Here is a 24,168-nt window from a genome sequence, read left to right as displayed (position 1 = left end):
CACTTTTACTCCTTTCACATGTCGTTTAATATACAAATTCCCTCTACCGAGACAGCAACTCAGCAGAAATTTTAGCTATTAGAGATTACATAATACATAAACATATACACATGTATGTATGCCTGTGTATTTAGGAGATATGAATTTAGGAGGTACGAATAAGTTAGAGTTCTTGAGAGAGACAGGGAGATTATCCTGGTTTCCTCCGTGTGATCACAAGGGATCTGTGTAGCTTCCCTAGCTGAGATCAGAAGGCTGCCTGGCCACAGGAGACAGACATGGAGACGTTCAGTAACATGGTTGGCTCTGAAAATGAAGAAGGAGATCTTAAGGAGTTGGAAAAAGCCAGGAAATAGATTCTCCACTAGAGTCTGTCCTAAAAGGAAATGCAGCCCTATCAAGGCGTGGATTTTAGTCAATGAGATCTCTTGGCCTTGCGACCTACAGAACTTGAGGATAGTATGTCTCTATTGTTTTAATTTGTTACAGCAGCACTAGGAAACTGATGCAGACTGTGTACCTCAGGTGTGGGAAATGGAGCCACAAAACCATCATTAATTATTGTTAGAGGCCAGGGATACACATATATAAACACACACACATGTGCAAACACACATCTCTACATACAGGCATACATACATGTGTATATATTTGGGTATTATGTAATTTCTAATTGCTAAAATTTCTGCCGAGTTGCTGTCTCTGTAGAGGACATTTGTATATTAAATGATACATAAAAGGAGTAAAATTGAGTTAGCTCCCTCATAATAGCAAATCCTGGAAAAAATTATGTTTTTGAATATTTATCAGTATCTTATTAGTTATTGATTACACCCACCTGGTTATTATTAGCACCTTATAGGGGCTTCCCTGGTGACTCAGATGGTAAAGAATCTGCCTGCCATGCGGGAAACCCAGGTTCCATCCCTGGATCAGGAAGATCCCCTGGAGAAAGGAATGGCTACCCACTCTAGTGTTCTTGCCTGGAGAATTCTATAGACAGAGGAGCCTGGTGGGCTACAGTCCATGGGGTCACAAAGAGTCAGACATGACTGAGGAACTAATACTTTTTTGAAAGATTGAAATATTTGCATGCTGTTGATCCTGATTCATAAAATAGGGATTTTTCTTCTTTTAGAAATGACAGTAAAATAAGCTATTGTTACAATGTGTATTTCATTAAGATAGATGAGATTATTAATAATATGCTAAAGCAACAAATCTCAAACTTTTGGCTTTGGACAGCTTTATAATCTTAAAAATTATTGAGGCCTCCTAAAGAGTCTTTGTTAATGGTTACATACAGAGTTGTTTGTTATGCTAGAAATTTATTTATTTTATTTTAATTAATTTAGATTTTTCTTAAAAAATTTTTTTTGGATGCACTTCACAGCGTATGGGAACTTAGTTCCCCGACCTGGGATCAAATCCACTCTCTGCGCTGAAAGTGGGATGGGGAAGAGTGGGAGGGAGGCTCAAAAGAACGGGATGTATCTATATATGTAACTGATTTTCACTTCATTGTGCAGCAGAAATCAAAACAAACTTTGTAAAGCAATTATACTTTAATTAAAAAAACACCTTGCAAAAAAACCACAAAAAATTATATTGAAGTTCAAAATTCAATTACAAATGTGTGAGGGCTTCATGTACTCAATGAGACAGTATTTATATCTAAAACAAAGCAAAACATTTACTTAAACCTGTGCCCCTCTAACCACTGGACCACCAGCAAAGTCCCCCTGTATTAGAAATTTAAACTGATGAATCTTTAAAATATAGTTCACTGATTTATTAAAAATAATAAAATGAACCTAGAATGTGATAACATAAATATATATTTTGTAAAAATAATTATATTTCAAAAATGTTTAAAAAATGGAAGAATGGCATTGTTTTAATTTTTGAAGATTTCTTTAAAGACTGGGCTAATAGAAAATAGTTTGATTTCTGTATATCTATTTCTACTTTCATTCAGTTGCAACCTGTTTTGGTTGAAGTATGTGAAGAAAAACTGGTCTTGGACAGGTACATAGTTGGAATGGAGAATTTTAACAGCCTTTTCAGATAATTGTGCTCATTCTTCTTCAACACTGTACCCAGACTTGACAGCTGGTAATTTCCTGAGGGCTGGTTGTAGTGTGGAATCTGAAAACATATTTGCTAATGTTTTGTACCTGGTTCTGTTACAGGAAGGGGGACCCCTTCCAGGGCCCGAAACTGCGCTCTTGTCTAACACTAGGAAATGAATTATCCAAGGAGACACATGTGCTGACAAAGCAAGAGATTTTATTTGGGAAAGGGCACCGGGGTGGAGAGCAGTAGGGTAAGGGAACCCAGGAGAACTGCTCTGCCGCGTGGCTCACAGTCTCGGGTTTTATGGTGATGGGATTAGTTTCCGGGTTGTCCTTAGCCGATCATTCTGACTCAGAGTCCTTCCTGGTGGTGCACGCCTTGTTCAGCCAAGATGGATGTCAGTGAGAAGGATTCTGGGAGGTGGTGGGACATGTGGTGTCTCCTTTTGACCTTTCTGGAACTCTTCTGGTTGGCGGTGGCTTATTAGTTCTGTGTTCCTTAGCAGGACCTCCTGTTGTAAAACAACTCATGCAAATGGTTACTATGGTGCCTGGCCAGGGTGGGCCATTCCAGTCAGTGTGTTTCCCCTAACAGTTCTGTTAGAACTCACTGCTCTGTCCTGTGAAGCATCTTTTACTCATGGATAATTTTGTACCACAACATATTAGACATTTGGGAAATATTGACTTACTCCCAAGTTTTGGCCCAATACATGCAATAGCAAAAAAATCACATTTATTAATGTTATGGGCATTCTCTTCAGAAAGTCTTTACTTTTTCAGAAAGATATCAAGCTTCTGGTAGCAGATACAAGTTTTCTAAGTTTTTGTTTTTTTTGCTAGAGAGCTCAAATTGGTAGTAGCTACTGTTAGTGTTCATTTTCAAGAGAATTTCTGCTAAATATTTAGTCTGTTGGGTGTTCTTTAAAAAGGCAGGGAAGTGGGATGTGCTTCATGAAAAATGAAGCTACTTCAGCTTGCAATGCAATCACACAAGTGCTATTCTCAAAACAACCATTGTACTTGAGCAGGTAACACAAGTGCTTTGGTATGCAATTCCCCTTTGTCATAGCATTATTAAAATTAGTAATAGAAGTAGTCAAGGATCAAGATTGAAAACAGCCTGACTTTACTAAATAAAGTTTATTTCATCACTAATGACATTCTTAAGTGAAGCATAATTTCTTTTATTTTACCTGAAGTGTGTGGCCTTGAAAAATACAGTGATTGTTACTATTCCTGGCTGTCACTGGCTTGACTGGTGCTAAAACTCCTGCAGTTTTACCACCATTGTTTCTGCACAATAGATGCAAATAGCAACATAGTGAAAAGTCAGTGAACATTGTTATTATGAAAAAGACTTTGACCTCTAAACGCAAGGACCCCACATCATGGGGACCCCACAGACAACAGCTGAGAATGTAAGGGTGGCTCTGTGTGATCACAGACACCTCTCCTCACTGTGGATTGCGGTACTTTCACAGTGTTGGGGACATAGTAAGAGGGGTACTGCAAACACGTATGTTCCCATGGTTACATAAATTACCTGTGTATCTGGTATCAGACACAAGCAGGGCTTCCGGACTGCAGAGAGTTACAGAGGAATTGACAGAGGAGAAACAGCCACCTCTTCATTCCAGCCAGTGCTGCCCTACAGAAACGCCAGCCAGTGTGGTCACATCTGCTTCTGAAGCGACATCAGAAATTTGTCTTCTATGTACAACATTTTGATTTTTCAGACTGTGCCAGCTGATGAAGCATTTGAACCAAAATCACTAGCAAAGGGAAAACAAAACGTTTCATCCTGGATTTGGTCTGCAGCCAGTCTCTACAGTACATGGGCAGCAACTACTTGGAGAGTAAAGGAATCAAGTTAAGAGTGACCAGATAGGAGGGTCAGCCGTTCACAGCCCCCTGTGTAGGTTGTGATGGTGCTTGCTGGGATTAGGTCCTCTCAATCCTCAACTGTTACAGATAGAGGAGAGAGTTGTCATGCAAAATGCATCACTTTGTCTTCAGCTCAGGTCTTAGTCATTTTAGGTATCGGATCCAGTTGTGGTAGTGCTGCGTTACAGGGGTTTTCCTTGCGAGTCAGGGCAGAAAAATCCAACTGAAAGAGTGAGAGATGCTGAAGAGCAACTGTGGGTATACTGTGATAATTTCAGATGTAGTCAGACATCTAGAATGTAAAGAATGCTGGGGATGACCATCATAGAGAAGCTAAAAAAGTTAGCACCAACTTGTGTCTTATATTTATTAGATTTATCTACCTACAACCACTAACCTCATAAATGATCTGTGATTCTTTAAAAAATATTGTTCTAACATTTCATAGGCCATTTGGGTCTCAGGCAATTGAACTGATAGGATAGTCATGAAAACTAGTCATTAAGAAAAGTATTTGGATACAAATAAACTGATCATATTATAGAATTTTTTTTTGTTTGTTAAATTCACATTTGGTAGTAAACATTCTTGATGTTCAGATCACCATGTGTGGTGCCCTGAGGCTAAAATGTTGATCAAGATACAGATTTTTTCCTGCTCAGAATTTACTCTGATGAGTGATAGAAATGCAGAGCAGCCTGTGGCAAGTGCTTCATGGTAGCCTATACGAAAGTGGGGCATCAGGCCTGTGCTGTTCTAGACTTCAGGGAAAGAGAAATGAACAAGATGGCAAATGTCCCTGACCTCAAGGAGCTTATATTCTAGTATCTTCTGGAGTAAAAAGATAAGTAGCATGAAAACAGAGGAGGTGGTGAACGTGACACCACTGGAAGGATCAGAGATTTTAAGCAAAACGTGGCGTTGGAGCCCAAAGCTGTGACACAGGTAACTTTCACAGGTAGAAAAAAGGAGTTGCAGGAGAGGAGAGACCTTCTTTTTTTATCGAGTTGCACTTGATGTACAGTATTACATTAGTTTCAGGTGTGCAACATAGTGATGAGATAATTTTGTACACCATAAAATGATCACCACGATAAGTCTGGTTACCATCTGTCACCATACAGAGTTATTATAGTAGTATTGACTGTATTCTGAATGTCAGAACAACACTGGCAAAGTGTGAAAGTCTGAGGTACCTCCAGAAAATTGTAAGGGGGACATGGTGGCTGGAGAATTAACCATGTTAGCTTTCCAGACTGCAGCACAATGTTATTTTTTATGTAAAAAACTGAGACTGTAGATTGCATGTTACTGAGTTTGCAAGCTCAGATTTCTGAATTCTAAATTATATAAGCCATGACAATAAAATTACATTTGTGAAAGCATTCAGCTCAATGTGAGAATATACTAGCAACTCAATAACTATCAATTGATACTGCAAGTTTTAAAGCAGTATTAGTCAGCCTTTGCCAAGGTTTTGGTTTGATAATAAAATGTCAGTAATTTAGAACCAACATAGATTTATATTTTTTGTTCTTGCTGCATTCTAGCTGCAGTGTCTGCAGCTTAGTTGTGCCTTTGCTGTATTTATCTTGTTCTAGTCAGGATCCAGGGTAAAAGGGGCATGGTGTGCACAGAGCATAGCAGCAAAGTATCAGTGGACAAAAGATCTAAGCCTTCTTATTGGATGTGGTATACATGATTTCATTATGTTCTGTTGGCTAATATGGGTCACATGACCAAGCCTGTCCATTATGGAACAAAGGAGGCACTGTAAGTCCCCTGGCACGGCTTAGGCATGTGGGCAAGTAACTAACTGAGAACAGTAATACTATCTGTTGCAATTATTCTCTTGTTTTTCCCCAGTGTAGGTTGAGTTTTGGGGTATATGGAATATCGGGTGGGCAGAGTTACTTTACTGAAGTCTAATTTAGAAGCAAACTCCTAGAATTTTGTATCAGTTCAGTTCAGTTGCTCAGATCAGATCAGATCAGATCAGTCGCTCAGTCTTGTCCGACTCTTTGCGACCCATGAATCGCAGCACACCAGGCCTCCCTGTCCATCACCAACTCCCGGAGTTCACTGAGACTCACATCCATCGAGTCAGTGATGCCATCCAGCCATCTCATCCTCTGTCGTCCCCTTCTCCTCCTGCCCCCAGTACCTCCCAGCATCAGAGTCTTTTCCAATGAGTCAACTCTTCGCATGAGGAGGCCAAAGTACTGAAGTTTCAGCTTTAGCATCATTCCTTCCAAAGAAATCCCAGGGCTGATCTCCTTCAGAATGGACTGGTTGGATCTCCTTGCAGCCCAAGGGACTCTCAAGAGTCTTCTCCAACACCACAGTTCAAAAGCATCAATTCTTCGGCACTCAGCTTTCTTCACAGTCCAACTCTCACATCCATACATGACCACAGGAAAAACCATAGCCTTGACTAGACAGATCTTTGTTGGCAAAGTAATGTCTCTGCTTTTGAATATGCTATCTAGGTTGGTCATAACTTTCCTTCCAAGGAGTAAGCGTCTTAATTTCATGGCTGCAGTCACCATCTGCAGTGATTTTGGAGCCCAGAAAAATAAAGTCTGACACTGTTTCCACTGTTTCCCCATCTATTTCCCATGAAGTGATGGGACCAGATGCCATGATCTTCGTTTTCTGAATGTTGAGCTTTAAGCCAACTTTTTCACTCTCCACTTTCACTTTCATCAAGAGGCTTTTTAGTTCCTCTTCACTTTCTGCCATAAGGGTGGTGTCATCTGTATATCTGAGGTTATTGCTATTTCTCCTGGCAATCTTGATTCCAGCTTGTGTTTCTTCCAGTCCAGTGTTTCTCATGATGTACTCTGCATATAAGTTAAATAAACAGGGTGACAATATACAGCCTTGACGAACTCCTTTTCCTATTTGGAAGCAGTCTGTTGTTCCATGTCCAGTTCTAACTGTTGCTTCCTGACCGGCATACAGATTTCTCAAGAGGCAGGTCAGGTGGTCTGGTATTCCCATCTCTTTCGGAATTTTCCACAGTTTATTGTGATCCACACAGTCAAAGGCTTCGGCATAGTCAATAAAGCAGAAGTTGATGTTTTTTTGGAACTCTCTTGCTTTTTTGATGATCCAGCGGATGTTGGCAATTTGGTCTCTGGTTCCTCTGCCTTTTCTAAAACCAGCTTGAACATCAGGAAGTTCACGGTTCACGTATTGCTGAAGCCTGGCTTGGAGAATTTTGAGCATTGCTTTACTAGCGTGTGAGATGAGTGCAATTGTGCAGTAGTTTGAGTATTCTTTGGCATTGCCTTTCTTTGGGATTGGGATGAAACCTGACCTTTTCCAGTCCTGTGGCCACTGCTGAGTTTTCCAAATTTGCTGGCATATTGAGTGCAGGCTTTCACAGCATCATCTTTCAGGATTTGAAATAGCTCAACTGGAATTCCATCACCTCCACTAGCTTTGTTCATAGTGATACTTTCTAAGGCCCACTTGACTTCACATTCCAGGATGTCTGGCTCTAGGTCAGTGATCACACCATCGTGATTATCTGGGTCGTGAAGATCTTTTTTGTACAGTTCTTCTGTGTATTCTTGCCATCTCTTCTTAATATCTTCTGCTTCTGTTAGGTCCATACCATTTCTGTCCTTTATCGAGCCCATCTTTGCATGAAATGTTCCTTTGGTATCTCTAATTTTCTTGAAGAGATCTCTAGTCTTTCCCATTCCTTTGTTTTCCTCTATTTCTTTGCATTGATCGCTGAAGGCTTTCTTATCTCTTCTTGCTATTCTTTGGAACTCTGAATTCAGATGCTTATATCTTTCCTTTTCTCCTTTGCTTTTCACTTCTCTTCTTTTCACAGCTATTTGTAAGGCCTCCCCAGACAGCCATTTTGCTTTTTTTCATTTCTTTTCTATGGGGATGGTCTTGATCCCTGACTCCTGTACAATGTCACGAACCTCATTCCTTAGTTCATCAGGCACTCTGTCAGATCTAGGCCCTTAAATCTATTTCTCACTTCCACTGTGTAATCATAAGGGATTTGATTTAGGTCATACCTGAATGGTCTAGTGGTTTTCCCTACTTTCTTCAATTTCAGTCTGAATTTGGCAATAAGGAGTTCATGGTCTGAGCCACAGTCAGCTCCTGGTCTTGTTTTTGCTGACTGTATAGAGCTTCTCCATCTTTGGCTGCAAAGAATATAATCAATCTGATTTCGGTGTTGACCATCTGGTGATGTCCATGTATAGAGTCTTCTCTTGTGTTGTTGGAAGAGGGTATGTGTTATGGCCAGTGCATTTTCTTGGCAAAACTCTATTAGTCTTTGCCCTGCTTCATTCCATATTCCAAGGCTAAATTTGCCTGTCACTCCAGGTGTTTCTTGACTTCCTACTTTTGCATTCCAGTCCCCTATAATGAAAAGGACATCTTTTTTGGGTGTTAGTTCTAAAAGGTCTTGTAGGTCTCCATAGAACCGTTCAACTTCAGCTTCTTCAGCATTACTGGCTGGGGCATAGACTTGGATTACTGTGATGTTGAATGGTTTGCCTTGGAAATGAACAGAGATCATTTTGTTGTTTTTGAGATTGCATCCAGGTACTGCATTTCGGACTCTTTTGTTGACCATGATGGCTACTCCATTTCTTCTGAGGGATTCCTGCCCGCAGTAGTAGATATAATGGTCATCTGAGTTAAATTCACCCATTCCAGTCCATTTCAGGTCATTGATTCCTAGAATGTCAACATTCAGTCTTGCCATCTCTTGTTTGAACACTTCCAATTTGCCTTGATTCACGGACCTGACATTCCATGTTCCTATGCAATATTGCTCTTTGCAGCATCGGACCTTGCTTCTATCACCAGTCACATCCACAGCTGGGTATTCTTTTTGCTCTGGCTCCATCCCTTCATTCTTTCAGTCATATCCAACTCTTTGCAACCCCATGGACTGTAGTACGCCAGGCCTCCCTGTCCATCACCAACTCCCGGAGTTTACTCAAACTGATGTCCATTGAGTCAGTGATGCCATCCAAGCATCTCATCCTCTGTCATCCCCTTCTCCTCCCGCCTTCAATCTTTCCCAGCATCAGGGTCCTTTCAAATGAGTCAGTTCTTTGCATCAGGTAAAACCTAAGGAAATTAGTTGTCATAGTTCTTGGCCCAGTTCCAGAGACAATTGTCTTGAAGTTTTATACAGTCTGGCTGGTTATACAGGCTGTAATTTGTTCATGAATTCAGAAAAGTATGAAGCCTATGAAAGATCCAGTTTGGGAATGTTTCTATCACTTGGTAAAATTCTTCTAATAGAGATGTGAGCATCTTTAATACATTTTTATAGACTTAACCAAGAAGCATTTCTCATACTTGTCCAAGAGCACAAAATACATACCTTCTCTGAGCTAGAAGCCCACAAGGTCATTCTCCATTCTAAGCCTGAATAAAAACTGCTCTGGAGCATTTAAAACTCCAATAGTGAAATTTATCTAGCAGTACTAAGCATTGTTCTCGCTTTTTAAAAGTTTTCAGATTTCTGTGGTCCAGGCATTAAGGACAAATTCTCAATCTCTGTTTCTTTCCCAAGGATGTAGGAGGGTCTGGGCAGAGCTCCATTTGTTACCCACAACTCTTCTCTTTAGTTCAGTTCAGTTCAGTTCAGTTCAGTCACTCAGTCGTGTCTGACTCTGCGACCCCATGAACTGCAGCATGCCAGTCCTCCCTTTCCATCACCAACTCCTGGAGTTCACCCAAACCTTAGTACAAGGAAGCATTTACTGACATAAGGGCAGCATTTCAAAATCTTGGGATTAGCCTCTCATCCTACCCCATCCCTTGTTTGATACTGGACAGTGAAACTCAACCATCGACTTAGAACAATGAGTATCTTTCTGGTCTTAAATTAGGTGTTGCTCTTCCAGAGTTGCCATTCCTAAAATGCCATTTACAGCATGTGGTAAGACGAAATTTAGGGGGGAACCTAGTCACTCAAGAAGCAGATCTCTGTGTTTATTTTTAAAACTCTTCTGCAGAAATGAAGACTGCTTGCATCTGCTTTATAGCACCACAACATCCTTTTGGAATGCTTAGCGCCCATAAACTCTGCGTGAAACTGTTCTGGTTCCTCTGGTAATGTTAAGATTCTTTTGATGAAGTATAATATGAATAATTAAATAGCAGTGTCTGCTGCACCCCCTCCCTAACTTAAGGATTTGCAAGTTGATGTAATATTTCTATATCATACAGTAGATTTTAATTAAAATCAGAATGCTGTGTAAGATTGAGCAAATTGTGTTCCATTTGAAGAATTAAAGAATTACTCAGGCTTGCCAGCATGATCTAAAATTGTAATTCTAAACTGTGCTACAGATGCCAGATGCACAGGATTCTTACTGTCCATCAAATACCACCTGGAAGTATTTATCACAGCAGAAGGAGCAAACCTGTAATATCCTTTCTGGAGGGAGACTTTTATTAAAATTGGCTTCCTTTGATAATGTCCACATTTATAATAAATGGGCTCCATGAAAGGTCCTTAACTCGAATCAGGAATGCAGAACTGATTACAGTGTTTTCACGACCATATGAAAGATAAAACCCTCAAAAGATTTTGCTTCAGTGGTAAATCAACTCTTTATACACCAAAGAGAAACATAGAAGCAAGTAGAAATTTGCTGAAATAGCCTATTTGTCATCAAACAACTCGAAAGAAAGAGTTCAAAAATATTTCCTCCTCCTGGAAGAATACCAGTTGATTTGGGCCATGAAGTCCTTTTAAGAAGTTTGGGAAGAGAAGAGCGCCTAAGAGTTTGTTAGTGGAAACTCTTGTCTTTTCATGGTTTTCATCTTCTATATTTCAGTAGCAGTTTGAAATGATATCAGTGTTTGTATGGATTTATAAAAAAAAAAAAAAAAAAAAAAAAAGATCATGCCCAAAATGATGTCTTGAACACGGAAGGAAGTTTGATACTTCGTCTCCTTTACTGAGAGTGGAGCCTACCTAATTCATAGCCTAAAACTGAGATTCTGACCTTATTAAAAAAAAAAGTTTTTTTTTTTTTAAAGTAAGAGAGAGACAGAAGAGGTGAGTAAGAGGGCAATGTGACTGCAGAAACATGGTCAGAAAGGTGCAAGGTTGTTGTCTTTGAAGATGGCACACAGGGGAGTCAGGAACCACACAGGGGCTGTGCTCAGCCTCTGGAAGCTGTGAAAGGCAAATGGATTCTCCTCTGCAACCTCCAAAAAGAAACCCAGCTCTCCCTGCATGTTGATTCTAGCCCAGTGAAGCTCATGTTGAAATTCTAACCTACAAAGCTTGTAAGATAATAAATTTGTGTTGTTTTCATTCAGTAAGTTTTTTGTGATCTGTTACAGCAGCAATAGAAAACTCGAGAAGCTAATGATTTAGCTCAACAATTGATATGTACCTTTCTGCTTTCCACTCAGTGAAACAAGACTCCAGCTATACTACTATTTTTAGTTCCTTCTTGAGTGCAGGGACTTGGTTTCTTTATGTCCACTTGCCATATGTATTCTGCTTTCCACTTAATCTGTACAGTAGATTTCTCCTCTGCCATCTCCTGTCCTTAACATTTTCTATTCAAGCATTACCTTTGGTTTGGTCCAGAATTACTTTATTTTCTTTGTGCAGGATATCACACAATCGGGTTGATTGAATTCACTGAGCTCCTCAGATGAACAGTATCATTATTGGCCTTTTTTTCCCCATTCCTTTTTTTTGGCATTGTTACTCTTTATTTATTTATTTGGCTTCACTGGGTCTTAGTTCTTGGCATGTGAACTCTTAGCTGTGGCACTTAATTCCCTCACCAGGGATTGAACCCAGACCCCGTGAAACTGGGAGTTTGGCGTGTTAGCCTTGAACCACCAGTTCCATTCTTCTTCCTCTGCCTCATGCCCACAGTTCATCATCTGTGGTCCTTCTAAAATGTATATATTGTGTTGTGTTGCTTTAAAAATATATGTAAATTGTATCATAGTTTAGGTCTCATCCTGTATCTTGCTTGCTTGACTCAAATTGTGTATCTGCGATCTGTCTTAACAAATGTAGGTTTATTTTATTGCTTTTACTGCTCTATGGTATTTTGCTTTATGATTTTGGCACATTTCATTTTCCATCCTACTTTGATGGACATTTAGTTTGTCTCCAACTTCTAGTTATTAGAAACAAGGGTGGAAAGCATGGAGTTGTATGCTATGCTATGCTAAGCCACTTCAGTTGTGTCCAACTCTGTGTGACCCCATAGACGGTAGCCTACCAGGCTCCCCCGTCCCTGGGATTCTCCAGGCAAGAACACTGGAGTGGGTTGCCATTTCCTTCTCCAATGCATGAAAGTGAAAAGTGAAAGTGAAGTCGCTCAGTCGTGTCCAACTCCTCACGACCCCATGGACTGCAGCCCACCAGGCTCCTCCATCCATGGGATTTTCCAGGCAAGAGTACTGGAGTGGGGTGCCATTGCCTTCTCCGATGGAGTTGTATACATACAGGCATTTTCAGTTTTGTCAGATGCTGCCACTGTCTTTTACAGAATCTTACCCACTTACTTCCCAGCAAACAGTGTGCAAGGATGTTTATTTCCAAAGCCTCCCGTAGTATTAAGTGTTGCTTAAACTATGTTGCAGGAAGTGAGATTTCAGTATTTTCATTTCATTGATTATCACTGAGGTTTTGACCACGTCTTGCTATACCTGTCACTTGTGTGTGTATGTGTGTGTGTTTTTTCCTGTGAAATGTGTGTTCACGTTCTCAGCCCATCCTCCAGTATTGCGTTTTGTTGTTGTTGTTGTTGATTTTTAGGATGTTTTTATGTAGTTTAATCCTTCTTAGTTGGACACATTATAATGTCTTCTCAAGGCCTGGTAATTTTAGTTTGGTTGTGTCTGTGACGTTCTTCATTATAAAATACTGCTGACTTGAACTTAGTTAAATCTATGAGTTTTTCTATTGTACTTCATTTTTTCCTTTATATTTGTATAAGAAATCTGCTCTTACCCTATTAACATCATAAAATTTTTACTCTGTAGTTTCTTCTAATCTTTCCAAGTTTCACTTTTCACACTAATAGGTTTCATCTATCTGAAATATTTTTTACATATTGTATGAGCAGGGATTTAATTTTCTCCCCAAATGATGAAATCCTTCTATACTATTTTTCATAGAGTAAGTTGTAGTGAACTAAGCCCTTTATTTGTTTCTATCAATCTTTTGTTTTCTGTTCTCTTTTAATTACTATGACATTTCAAGTTTCCTTTGTTTGATTTTGATATTTTTGAGCTATTTTCAGACCTTCACTGGTATAATCATTTCTCAGTGTAATGTACACTAGCAGTATGTCAAGTGTCCCACAAAATGCAATTGGATTTTGTTTGCAATTGCATTCAATTTTAGATTAACTAGATTCTCTAAATTAACCCACACATTATCTTTATAGTGTGGAGTCTTTGCCACATAAACATGGAATATCCTTACATTTATTAACATGTCTTTTATGTCTTTTAATAAAGTTTCAGAATGTACTTCATAAATATTTTACACAATGCTAGTTATTTTCTCAGTGTTTTAAAATAAATTCTATTGTTATTTTTTTCATTACATTTCCTCATTTACTTTTGGTGGTGGTGTTCAGGATGAACTATTCTGTTACAATGTCTTGATTCCCTAGTAGGAAAAGACCCAGACCTCAGTGGGATGATGTTGTCTCCAAAGAAATAGAATATTTCCTTTTGAAAAGACTTACATGTTGATTGGCCATCCTGGATAACTATATTCAAATTGGTGTGTGTCACTCCTAAAAATATATAAACTGAGTGTTCTCTTTCTATTGAAATAGAATCTTATCTCCATCTCTTCTCACTCTAGGCTGTAAGTAAATTGCTGACTCTGCAGGAGTCACTACCACTAAAAAATGATTGGGAGAGATATCCTGTTCTTATGTGGATTTGGGGAAAGTTTGATAAAACTCTTCCATAGGACTCCTTAGTTCAGTAAGGTGACTTTTGTGAAAGAATGCTTATCACTGTTTTGATTTTTCATGATCCTCGTTAAATTTTCCACTTCTTGGGTCAATTTTGAATGTTCATTTTTTTAATCCATTTAACCTGTATTTTCAAATTTACTGTCAGTTGAAAAAGAAGTGCTCTTTTATTTTCTGAAACACATGGGTTTTTTAAGCTATGTATTCTCATTGATTTCAAATTTTATCGTGGTCTGATCCAATAATACAGTTTTTATAATTCAGTTCTTTAAAATAGTTGAGAATTCTTTTATGATCTCTACATAGTCATGTTTTTAATGTATGTTTGATGCAAGTGCATTTTCTCTCTTTTTTTAACTTTTGTATTGGGAAATAGCTGATTAACAATGTTGTAATAGGATGGTGCAAAAGTAATTGCAGTTTTGCATTGTTGAACTTTGCCAGTTGATATTAGAATACATTCTTAAATGTGGTTGTGTTATACATCATTTTAATGCACATTTCTCACTTTGTACTTTTGCTATTGACTTCTTGCTATTTATTTTACATTTATTTTAGACAGAAATGATGTTAGCAGATTTGAGTGTTTTTTTAATTTGAGTTCAAAATGAGTCATAAAGCAGCAGAGATAACTCGCAACATCAACAACACATTTGGCCCAGGAACTGCTAATGAACATATGGTGCAGTGATGGGTCAAGAAGTTTCGCAAGGGACATGAGCCTTGAAGATGGAGAGTATAGTGGTCAGCCATCAGAAGTTGACAACGACCAACTGAAAGCCATTATCAAGGCTGATCATCTTACAACTAACCACATGAGAAGTTGTTGAAGAACTCAATGTCGGCCATTCTATGGTCATGTGGCATTTCAGCCAAATTGGAAAGGTGAGAAAGCTTGATAAGTGGGTGCCATATGAGCTGGCGAGAATGGAAAAAAAAAATCATTGCTTTGAAGTGTTGTCTTTACTTATTCTGTGCAACAATGAAGAACTATTTCTCGATCAGATCGTGATGTGTGAAGATAAGTGGACTTTATATGACAACTGGCGGCAACCAGCTCAGTGGTTGGACTGAGAAGAAGCTCCAAAGCACTTCCCAAAGCCAAACTTATACCAAAAAAGATCATGGTCACTGTTTGATGATCTGCTGCCCATCTGATCCATTACAGCTTTCTGAATTCCAACGAAACCATTGCATCTGAAAAGTGTGCTCAGCAAATCAATGAGAACAGAAAACTGCAGCACCTGCAGCCGGCCTTGGTCAACAGAAAGGGCCTGTCTGCATCCTCACCTGACTTCTCACCAGCCGATTACCCCTCCTTCACGCATCTGGACAACATTTTGCAGGCGAAAATGCTTCCACAGCCAGCAGGAGGCAGAAAATGCTTTCTAAGAGTTCATTGAATCTGAAGCATGGATTTTTATGCTACAGAAATAAATTCCCACATTTTTTCTCATGGGCAAAAATGTGTTGATTTTAATGGTGAATGGTTCCTATTTTGATTCATAAAGATGTGTTTGAGCCTAGTTATAATGATTTAAACGTCATGGTCTGAAACCACAATTACTTTTTCACTAACCTAATAGTTTCAGGTGAACAGTGAAGGAACTCAGCCATACCTGTATATGTATCCATTCTCCCCCAAACTCCCCTCCCATCCAGGCTGCCACAAAATACTGAGCAGAGTTCAAGTGCATTTTCTATTGTAGTACAAAATCCCACTTTTAAAATCATATTATTGAAATGTTATTGTTGCATATTTTTATCTGCATATCTCAAAAGTTTCTGAAAGGAGTGTATTAATATCTCAAAATTATAGGTTTTTTTCTGTATCCTTTTAATTTTTGCTCTATTTCAAAGCTATAACATGACTTTTATGTACATGACACTTAAAATGATGTCTCATTGCATAACATGGGAGAGGGAAAAGGCTAATGTGTGGTCATAAAAAGGGTTGGGTGATGGGGAAAATATGACAGCGTCATCATTGGTTTAGTATATGAGTGTATATCAGGCAATATTGTTTGTAAAAGATGTAATAGAATTAGCCTACCTTCAGAAACAGTTAACATTCTGTACAGCATTAATCCTGAAATCCATTTCAAAATTGTATTCATATGAATCATATTCATATTCAAAAGCATATTAAAAAGCAGAAACTTCAGTTTGTCAACAAAAGTCTGTCTAGTCAAAGCTATGGTTTTTCTAGTAGCTATGTACAGATGTGAGAGTTAGAGCACCGAAGAATTGAACTGTGGTGTTGAAGAAGACTCTTGAGAGTCCCATGGACTGCAAGGAGATCAAACCAGTCCATCCTAAAGGAAATCAGTCCTGAATATTAATTGGAAGGACTGATGCTGAAGCTCCAATACTTTGGCCACCTGATGCGAAGAACGAGCTCCTTGGAAAAGACCCTGATGCTGGGAAAGATTGAAGGCAGAAGAAGGGGACAACAAAGGATGAGATGGTTGGATGGCATCACTGACTCAATGGACATGAGTTTGAGCAAGCTCCGGGAGTTGGTGATGGACAGGGAGGCCTGGCGTGCTGCAATCCACAGGGTCACAAAGAGTCGTTCATGACTGAGCTACTGAACGACAACAACAGTGTTGAAGAGAAGAAGGAGAGTGAAAGAAGTCCTAAGGTCTCAGAGCAGGGTTAAAAAAGTACGATTGGAAGGTTAAGAATGTTGAGTATGGCTCTGAATCATCACAGACCCTCTAAAGAGGAGACGAGAGTCTTTTCCAAGTACTATTTTAATTGATAGTGAATTAAAAAATAGCCCTAGTGGTATAAGAAGATGCTTTCCATTTCTAGGCTGCAAAGCCACTCTTGGAAAAAAATCTCTTGCGTCATTTGGTTATTGAATAAAAATAGTTAATAAGCTGTTGCAATAGTGAGCTTATCACTGAAGTGATTCCAATAGATGAAGTCTACACGTGGGGCTGATAAGCTCCACAAATGCTAATCACTTTTCTTGTTTGACTGTTTAATCTTAACCTGTTTTTAATGCTAGGATTAATAGTAGTATAGAAAAGAGGGGAAAAAAACCTTCCCAGGTACTTATAGTCCAAATAGAAAAAAAAGCTTTCCCAAATACTTGTAGTCCCAAGTACTTATAGTCGTTTGTGAAATTAATTTTACAAAGGAAAAGTTGCCAAATGACACAGAAAGGCTGCTTTGACTCTGTCTTAACGCTAACATCAGCTTGTGTGCTATATCCTGGGAGAGCAGGATTGAATAAAGTGGAGGCGGAAGAGCTGCTGTTTGTAAAATCCAGATGGTACAGAGTTCTTTTTAAAAGGGTGGGAACATAACCACCTTCCAAAGGATGAAAGTAAGCAAGTGCCACACGTATTTCTTCAAAAGCTAAATGTTCTCCCTTTTTCCGGTTTGATTTTTCTCAACTTGAAGCTTTTTGTCTTCTTCCAGGAGCCAGAAATCTTGGAAGGCGAAAAAAAAAGTTGCAGTCATCACTGCCAACAATCTGGTTAGCCGGACAGGTGCGTCTGAGGCTCTAAATTCCTGCCTGGGTAGCTGTATAACTGGGGTGCTCCTCTGCCATGGTACTGCTTCTAAGATTGTTTACTTCATTGTAATTCACTTCTGTAAAGTTTTTTAAATTGAGATTCCTCATATAGAAATCTTTTATGTTTTATTGCCTTGATGATGAGCGGAGATTAGCTTTGCATTTGCAAAATTAAATTACTTTCCCAAAGTATTTCTTAATTTTCATGCAGATGCCACTGAAAATTCCAAGAGAGTGAAAAGTTGTTAGCTGCACTTTAAATACCAGAAAATCTCTGTGTGGGAAGGGGAAAGGAAAAGGGTGAAATTACTTTTATTTTAAAATTGAACATAGGGGCGTTCGTTCTTCAGAATACACATCTGGAGAATAAGTACCTAAGGGGAAAACACTCTCGTAGTTCAAATTTTGAACGTTTTAGTGTCAAACTTTTGCATCACTATCATCTACTAAGGAAAAATAAAAGGAAATTTAACATGAGGGGTGAACAGCTGTACTAATGTGAGAACAGCATCCTGGGCTCATTTCAAACTTGTTTCTGAGAATTCAGCTTCCCTCCAAATTTTATTGATGAGGTGGGATCTGTTGTGATAGTACCCCTCTGATGTCCTTCCAATTCTGTGTCCCTTTCTCATCTCCAGATCAGCATATCAGCAATTCCATGCTTTACCCCAATACACATTTTTAGGGGGAAGATAAATGTTTTCCTCTTTCCTCTTAGGTTCAGTTATTGAAACCTGTGAGTTAAACTGACACCTGATGAACTGATAAAAAGTTTGTATGCACACATGAGCCAACAAGAGAAATAGCTTGCTGGTTAAATGGTTAAAGGGCAAACTTTGTAGGGGAAGGGAAGGGGGAGAAATGGCTTCCATGAAAGGACAGATAGGGTTGTTTAGTAAAGATAAATGGGTTTTTAGGAGAAAAAATGGGAAATAAGTTGATGGTAATATTTGACTGTTACATAGTATATATTATATACTCTAATATTATTATATAATAGAAAAAACTACAGTTTTTTCTGTTTTTCTTTTTTGTCTTCTTCAGGACCTTCCTGTTTTCTGCAGGGTCATAAAATTCTCCTTAGGGGATTTATGGTAGGTTTACTCTTGGTTTCTCCCCTTCGAGTAGAAGCTGCCCTGAAGAGGGAATTTAAGGAAGGCAGTCCTCATTTCTAAAAAGTTTCTGTTTTTAGTCAGATAAGAGAACTCTGAAAAGGCTTCACTCTCCATATGTTGAATTTCAAATGTCTTCAGCTTAAAATAATCCTTATACCAACTCTGGAGTTCCAAGTGAGTGCCCACACTTTGAGGAATTCAGGTTTCTAAAGTTGACATTTCAAATGTGCTAAAGTTACTCTATGATCAGTTACAGCATAAAATATAAAGAGAAAGAAGAGAAGTTATTCTTAATCTGCTGAAGCCTGAAAAATTCTCCTAGGGTATCTTCCTAAATGAGTTAGATACATTAAATGGCAAAAAGAAACTTTCATAATTAATAATCTTTAATAACTGATAATCTTTGATGATCTTTTTGATAATTTTTCTCAGTAAATTATCCACACAAATGGTTATTTAATGAGGTACCAAGTTCTGAATAACCCATTTCTCGTTAAACATTTGATCAGTCAGCAAACACTTAAAACACGGTGGGTGACTGACACATTTTAACTTCTGAGTTTGATTTGAACCTCCTGTCACTTGACATTTTCTTAAAAACATCTGGATCAATATCATATGTGGGCAACATGAAGCTTTAAGTAGATTATTTGTGTTATGGTGAGGATTTAATTATTGTGTGCATTTGAATTTTAGCCTTGTTTTTGTCTCTTTTATGGGAAAATGAATAGATTCACTATTCATGCGATAATAAATGAATCTCAGAGTTTTGAAGGGTGAACTTTGTTCATTTATTCAGATTGGACTTATTATAGAGACCGTATTTCTAAATCAGAGTGAAGATCAGTGGCAGAATGAATCAGTGTATGAAATTATCTTTGCATCTATTGAAGAAACAAATCTAATAGGTAAAATGAAGTTCTGCTGGCATTTTGTACATTCATAAGGCAAAATTAATGGCTTTAGGTTTTGTAGTTTTGGTGGGGATTTTTTGATACATATTTATCACAGAAAAACTAGCAATGACATCAAAATAAGTCAGCTTTGTTTTCTTTTCCTTCATCGTTAAAGCTCATGTTATTCTGCACTGGTAGAACTAACAGCCTGAGGATCTCTAATAAGTTAACAAATGTCTCACGCTATTGCAACCTTTGTGTTCTCAAATGCTTTTCTGGGTGGAAGATTAAAGACCCTCTTAACCGTCTTGATATTTAGTTATTAGGGAGTGGTTTGTATAATTATGAGGCTTCCCTGGTGGCTCACATGGTAAAGAATCTGCCTGAAATGTAGGAGACCCTGGTTTGATCCCTGGATCGGAAAGATCCTCTGGAAAAGGGAGTAGCTACCCACTCTAGGATTCATGCCTGGAGAATTCCATGGACAGAGGAGCCTGGCAGGCAACAGTCCATGACTGAACTTCATAGTAAGAATACCATGGTTTAAGTGTCCATTGTTCTGGAGTCCAATGGGCAAAGCATCTAATTGATGTCTCAGCTTTTGAGGTTATATCCTGATTTATCGGTGTGTGCACAAGTCATCTATCTGATGTGTTTGCTGGTCTGTGGCCACAGAAACCAAACCACCTGCTCCCTATACTAGATTGTAAGCTCCATGAAGACATGGAGTCCTCCTGGGCCCATATTCCAACACCCAGCAAGTCACACTACCTGAGCGTGCAGTACCTCCTCTCTCTCATTTGAGATTAATTAGCTACTCCAGTTGGAGAAGGTAATCGCACCCCACTCCAGTACTCTTGCCTGGAAAATCCCATGGACGGAGGAGCCTGGTAGGCTGCAGTCCATGAGGTCACTAAGAGTCGGGCACGACTGAGTGACTTCACTTTCATTTTTTACTTTCATGCATTGGAGAAGAAAATGGCAACCCACTCCAGTGTTCTTGCCTGGAGAATCCCAGGGACAGCAGAGCTTGATGGGCTGCCGTCTATGGGGTCGCACAGAGTTGGACATGACTGAAGAGACTTAGCAGTAGCAGCAGCAGCAGCAGCAGAAGCAGCCACTCCAGTATTCTTGGGCTTCCCTTCTGGCTCAGCTGGTAAAGAATCCACCTGCAATGAGGAAGACCTGGGTTTGATTCCTAGGTTGAGAAGATCCCCTGGAGAAGGGACAGGCTACACACTCCAGTATTCTGGCCTGGAGAATTCCATGGACTATATGGTCCATGAGGTTGCAAAGAGTCAGACATGACTGAGTGACTTTCACTTTTTATAAGAATTATTAGGAGAAAAAAACCCCAAGAATGTGACCTGTGGCCATGATAGTTACGAGGTAGTCATTGTGTTGATAGCATAAACACAGCTTATTCTTATTTGCTGCTAGGAAAAGAAAGAGTAGAAATAATGTAACATGCAGAAGCCAATATTTATAAAGATGATGTTTGTAAATTTTAAGTGAAGCTATGATTTATTGTCCTTTGAGGTTTTGAATTGAGACTTAAAATATCTTCCTGTCTTTGCTCCATTCACTAGGCTATATTTTTGCTTAAACTGGATGAGGCAAGAATAACTGAAGAACAGAGTGTGCTGACTGTATGTTTCTGATTCTTGGACATCTGGGGCTTTGTTGACCCTGGAGAGATGTCACCCCACAGGGTCAACCAGTTGCTAGAGATGGAAGGTGCCTCTCGTGTGTGAACAACCCACCCAGATCCTCCCCAGCCCCCACCTCTGTTGAGTTCTTAGGGAGTTCTTACACTGCAGACCACCAGCCACCTGCCCTAAGGACCCCAGGGCTGAGTACCAGACACCTAGGGGCAGCCTGTGTGTTTGGAACCCACTGATGAGTCAATTAGCCAGTCCCAAACCTGGTTCCTCTGCCTGCCCTTTCCTTCCCACAGAAACCTACATAGAGGTTCTTACCCACATCTTCCCCTTACCTCTCTTTCCTCTGGGGGTCCCTCCCCTTCCCCCCTACCCTCCCATTTGCTCTCCTGTGGTCTGGCACGCCCCCACCCCTCAGGAACTGTGAACAACAAAGTACTTTTCTAAGGCAGTCACCCCCTGATCTGATGGCTTCACCATATACAAATAGTAATATTTCCAAATAATAATATTTAGAACAATTAATTAGGGGCTTCCCCAGTAGCTCAGTGGTAAAGAATCTGCCTGCAGTGCAGGAGCTATAGGAGACACAGGTTTGACCCCTGGGTCAGGAAGATCCCCTGGAAAAGGGCATAGCCACCCACTCCAGTATTCTGGCCTGGAAAATCCCATAGACAGAGGAGCCTAGTAGGCTACAGTCCATGGGATCACAAAGAGTCGGACACGACTGAGCAACTTCAATTTCTTTCACTTTCACTTATCTTTTGGCTGTGCTGGGTCTTCCTTGCTGCACGCAGGCTGTCTCTTGTGGTGAGCGGGGGCTACTCTCCGGTTGGTGGCGCATGGGCTTCTCATTGCGGTGGCCCCTCCTGTGGTGGAGCGCGGGCTCTGGGGTGTCCTGGCTTCAGTAGTTGCTGCATGTGGGCTCAGTAGCCGTGGTGCATGCACTCAGCTGCTCCATGGCACTGAGCAGTGGGCTCCTCCTGGACTAGGGTTCTAACTGGTATCCCCTGAACTGCAAGGCGGACTCTTAACCACTGGATCAAGGCTGTGTAGTTCTGAGAGCAGACGGCTTTGACTTTGGAGAAGACAGTTAGATGTTCCAGAATCTCATTTAAACTAAGGGGTCTCTCACCCAGCTACCTCCTGACACCTGGTAGAATTCTGAAATGTTAAATTGCACCTCTTCACATCTGAGTTTGGAAATAGTTGAAGGATAGAAACAGGAGTCAGATGAGACAGAGACCAAAATATATCTTTTCCTACAGATAAAACTTCCCACTTCAGATTGCTTGGACTCTGTCGTAGATGGGCTTCCTTGCGCTTCCCTCAGTTTGGCCGAGTGACCCAGCCTGGCACAAGCCGCAGGATGAGTTTGGATCTCCTAACATACAGCCCTGAAAAGGTGAGGGTGTTGTCTTGTCACTAACTGGGAGGGGTGTCTAGCTCCCTGGATTTGAAGGAAGAGCGTGAGGAATAGGGATGAATGCCCACCACTGTGTTTGTTTCAGCAAAACTGTCTTCTGAGTGGCACCAGGAAACCAACTGAATTCTGACTTTTCCAAACAAGAAATCATATGACTTCGGGAAAACATTTAGCTCATGAATTCCTCTGGTTCCCTTCATGTACAGAGCACATTTACAATGAGTACTCAGGGGACTCTTGATTATTAAGTAATAGACTATTTGCTCAATAAACACTAAATGATAGTTATAGTTACAATTAAGTTCTTTTCCAGTTTTTTTTCAGAATTAAGTTCCTTTCTGTGACATGGTAGTTGTGAAGTAAGAAAAAGAACAGCACTTCCCTTGTGAAGTTGTTTTTGCAGTATTTGTTTACGTTCATAGAAGGATGGCATAAGCTTACTAAAACTGTCATCTTTGGACAAAAATAAAGGCCAGTCCATTACCTGTCATGTGAGACACTCTGGAGAAGGGAACACAATTCATGCACATAGTAAACTTAATTTATATTTATTTATTTATACAGATAGGCAGTTTTTATAGAGGGTTATTCCTTATTTCCTCATCATTTTTTTTTTTGCAGTATATACTTACTAGAGGATTTGTATGAATAAATTAATAGTTTTCCATTGGCTTTTATTGAACTCTCATGCTAAGAGCTGGGTTTCTCAGGTGGTGCTAGTGGTAAAGAACTCGCCTGCCAATGCAGGAGACAGAAGAGATGAAGGTTAGACCCCAGGGTTGGGAAGATCCCCTGGAGGAGGGCATGGCAACCCAGTCCAGTATTCTTGCCTGAAGGATCCCATGGACAGAGGAGCCTGGTGGGCTACAGTCTAAGCGACTTAACATGCACGCATACTGAAAATTAGCATTTTTGAGGCAGTGCTCTGGGCCAGGCCTCTGCTAAGGGGTCTCAGCTTTCCCATGATCTCAGGGAGCAGGCAGATGTCTCTGTTGTCCATAAAGTCCCTGGCAGCTGAGGGACTTGTCCCTGGTCATATGGCTTAGGTGGCAGTTAATGGCTCAGATGGTAAAGAATCTGCCCATAGCGCAGGAGACCATGGTTTGATCCCTGGGTCAGGAAGATCCCCTGGAGGAGGAAATGGCAACCCACTCCAGTATTCTTGCCTGGAGAATTTCATGAAGAGAGGAGCCTGGTGGGCTACAGTCGATGGAGTCACAAAGATGTGTACATGACCGAGTGAGTGACACTCACACACAGCTTCTGGAAGTCAGCCCTGACATTGTGCTGAAGGTAAGAGCCAACCCTTGACTGAAATTCACAGTCGGGTCCCAGTCTTATGTTTCTAACTCTTCTTACAAGCTTCTGTCATGCAGTACTTCTTCTTTACACAAGTTAGGTCTGTCTTATGACCTGCTATTTAGATTTTTATTTCATTTCTTTTCAATGGATAGTTCAAAAGTTAAGCCTTTTCTTTCAGGACTAGATCTCAGAGATCTTTTAGAAATCAGAGTTTCTAAAAGGTGCCACATCATCAAGCCCACCTTCAGGACACTTGCTTTTCACACTGAGAATCCTCCTGAAATTGGCAGAAAATAAACCCGC

General features: G+C 39.9%; 1 protein-coding gene across 1 annotated transcript in view; it reads left to right on the top strand.

The window, feature by feature from the left end:
* LOC112580193 overlaps nt 1-23,141 on the top strand; it is a 177,378-nt gene extending 154,237 nt beyond the window's left edge. Inside the window, exons 4-7 of the mRNA XM_044931884.2 lie at nt 17,369-17,439; nt 18,510-18,559; nt 21,066-21,125; nt 22,406-23,141. Coding sequence (XP_044787819.1) covers nt 17,369-17,439; nt 18,510-18,559; nt 21,066-21,125; nt 22,406-22,483 — 259 coding nt within the window. The 3' untranslated portion in view covers nt 22,484-23,141. The remainder of the gene's footprint in view (nt 1-17,368; nt 17,440-18,509; nt 18,560-21,065; nt 21,126-22,405) is intronic.
* The last annotated feature ends 1,027 nt before the right edge of the window (nt 23,142-24,168 follow it).

This window comes from Bubalus bubalis, chromosome 18 (assembly GCF_019923935.1).
Source record: "Bubalus bubalis isolate 160015118507 breed Murrah chromosome 18, NDDB_SH_1, whole genome shotgun sequence".
NCBI classification, from domain to species: Eukaryota; Metazoa; Chordata; class Mammalia; order Artiodactyla; family Bovidae; genus Bubalus; species Bubalus bubalis.
Note: the sequence above shows the minus strand (reverse complement) of the source record. Positions and strands in the feature narration are given on the sequence as shown.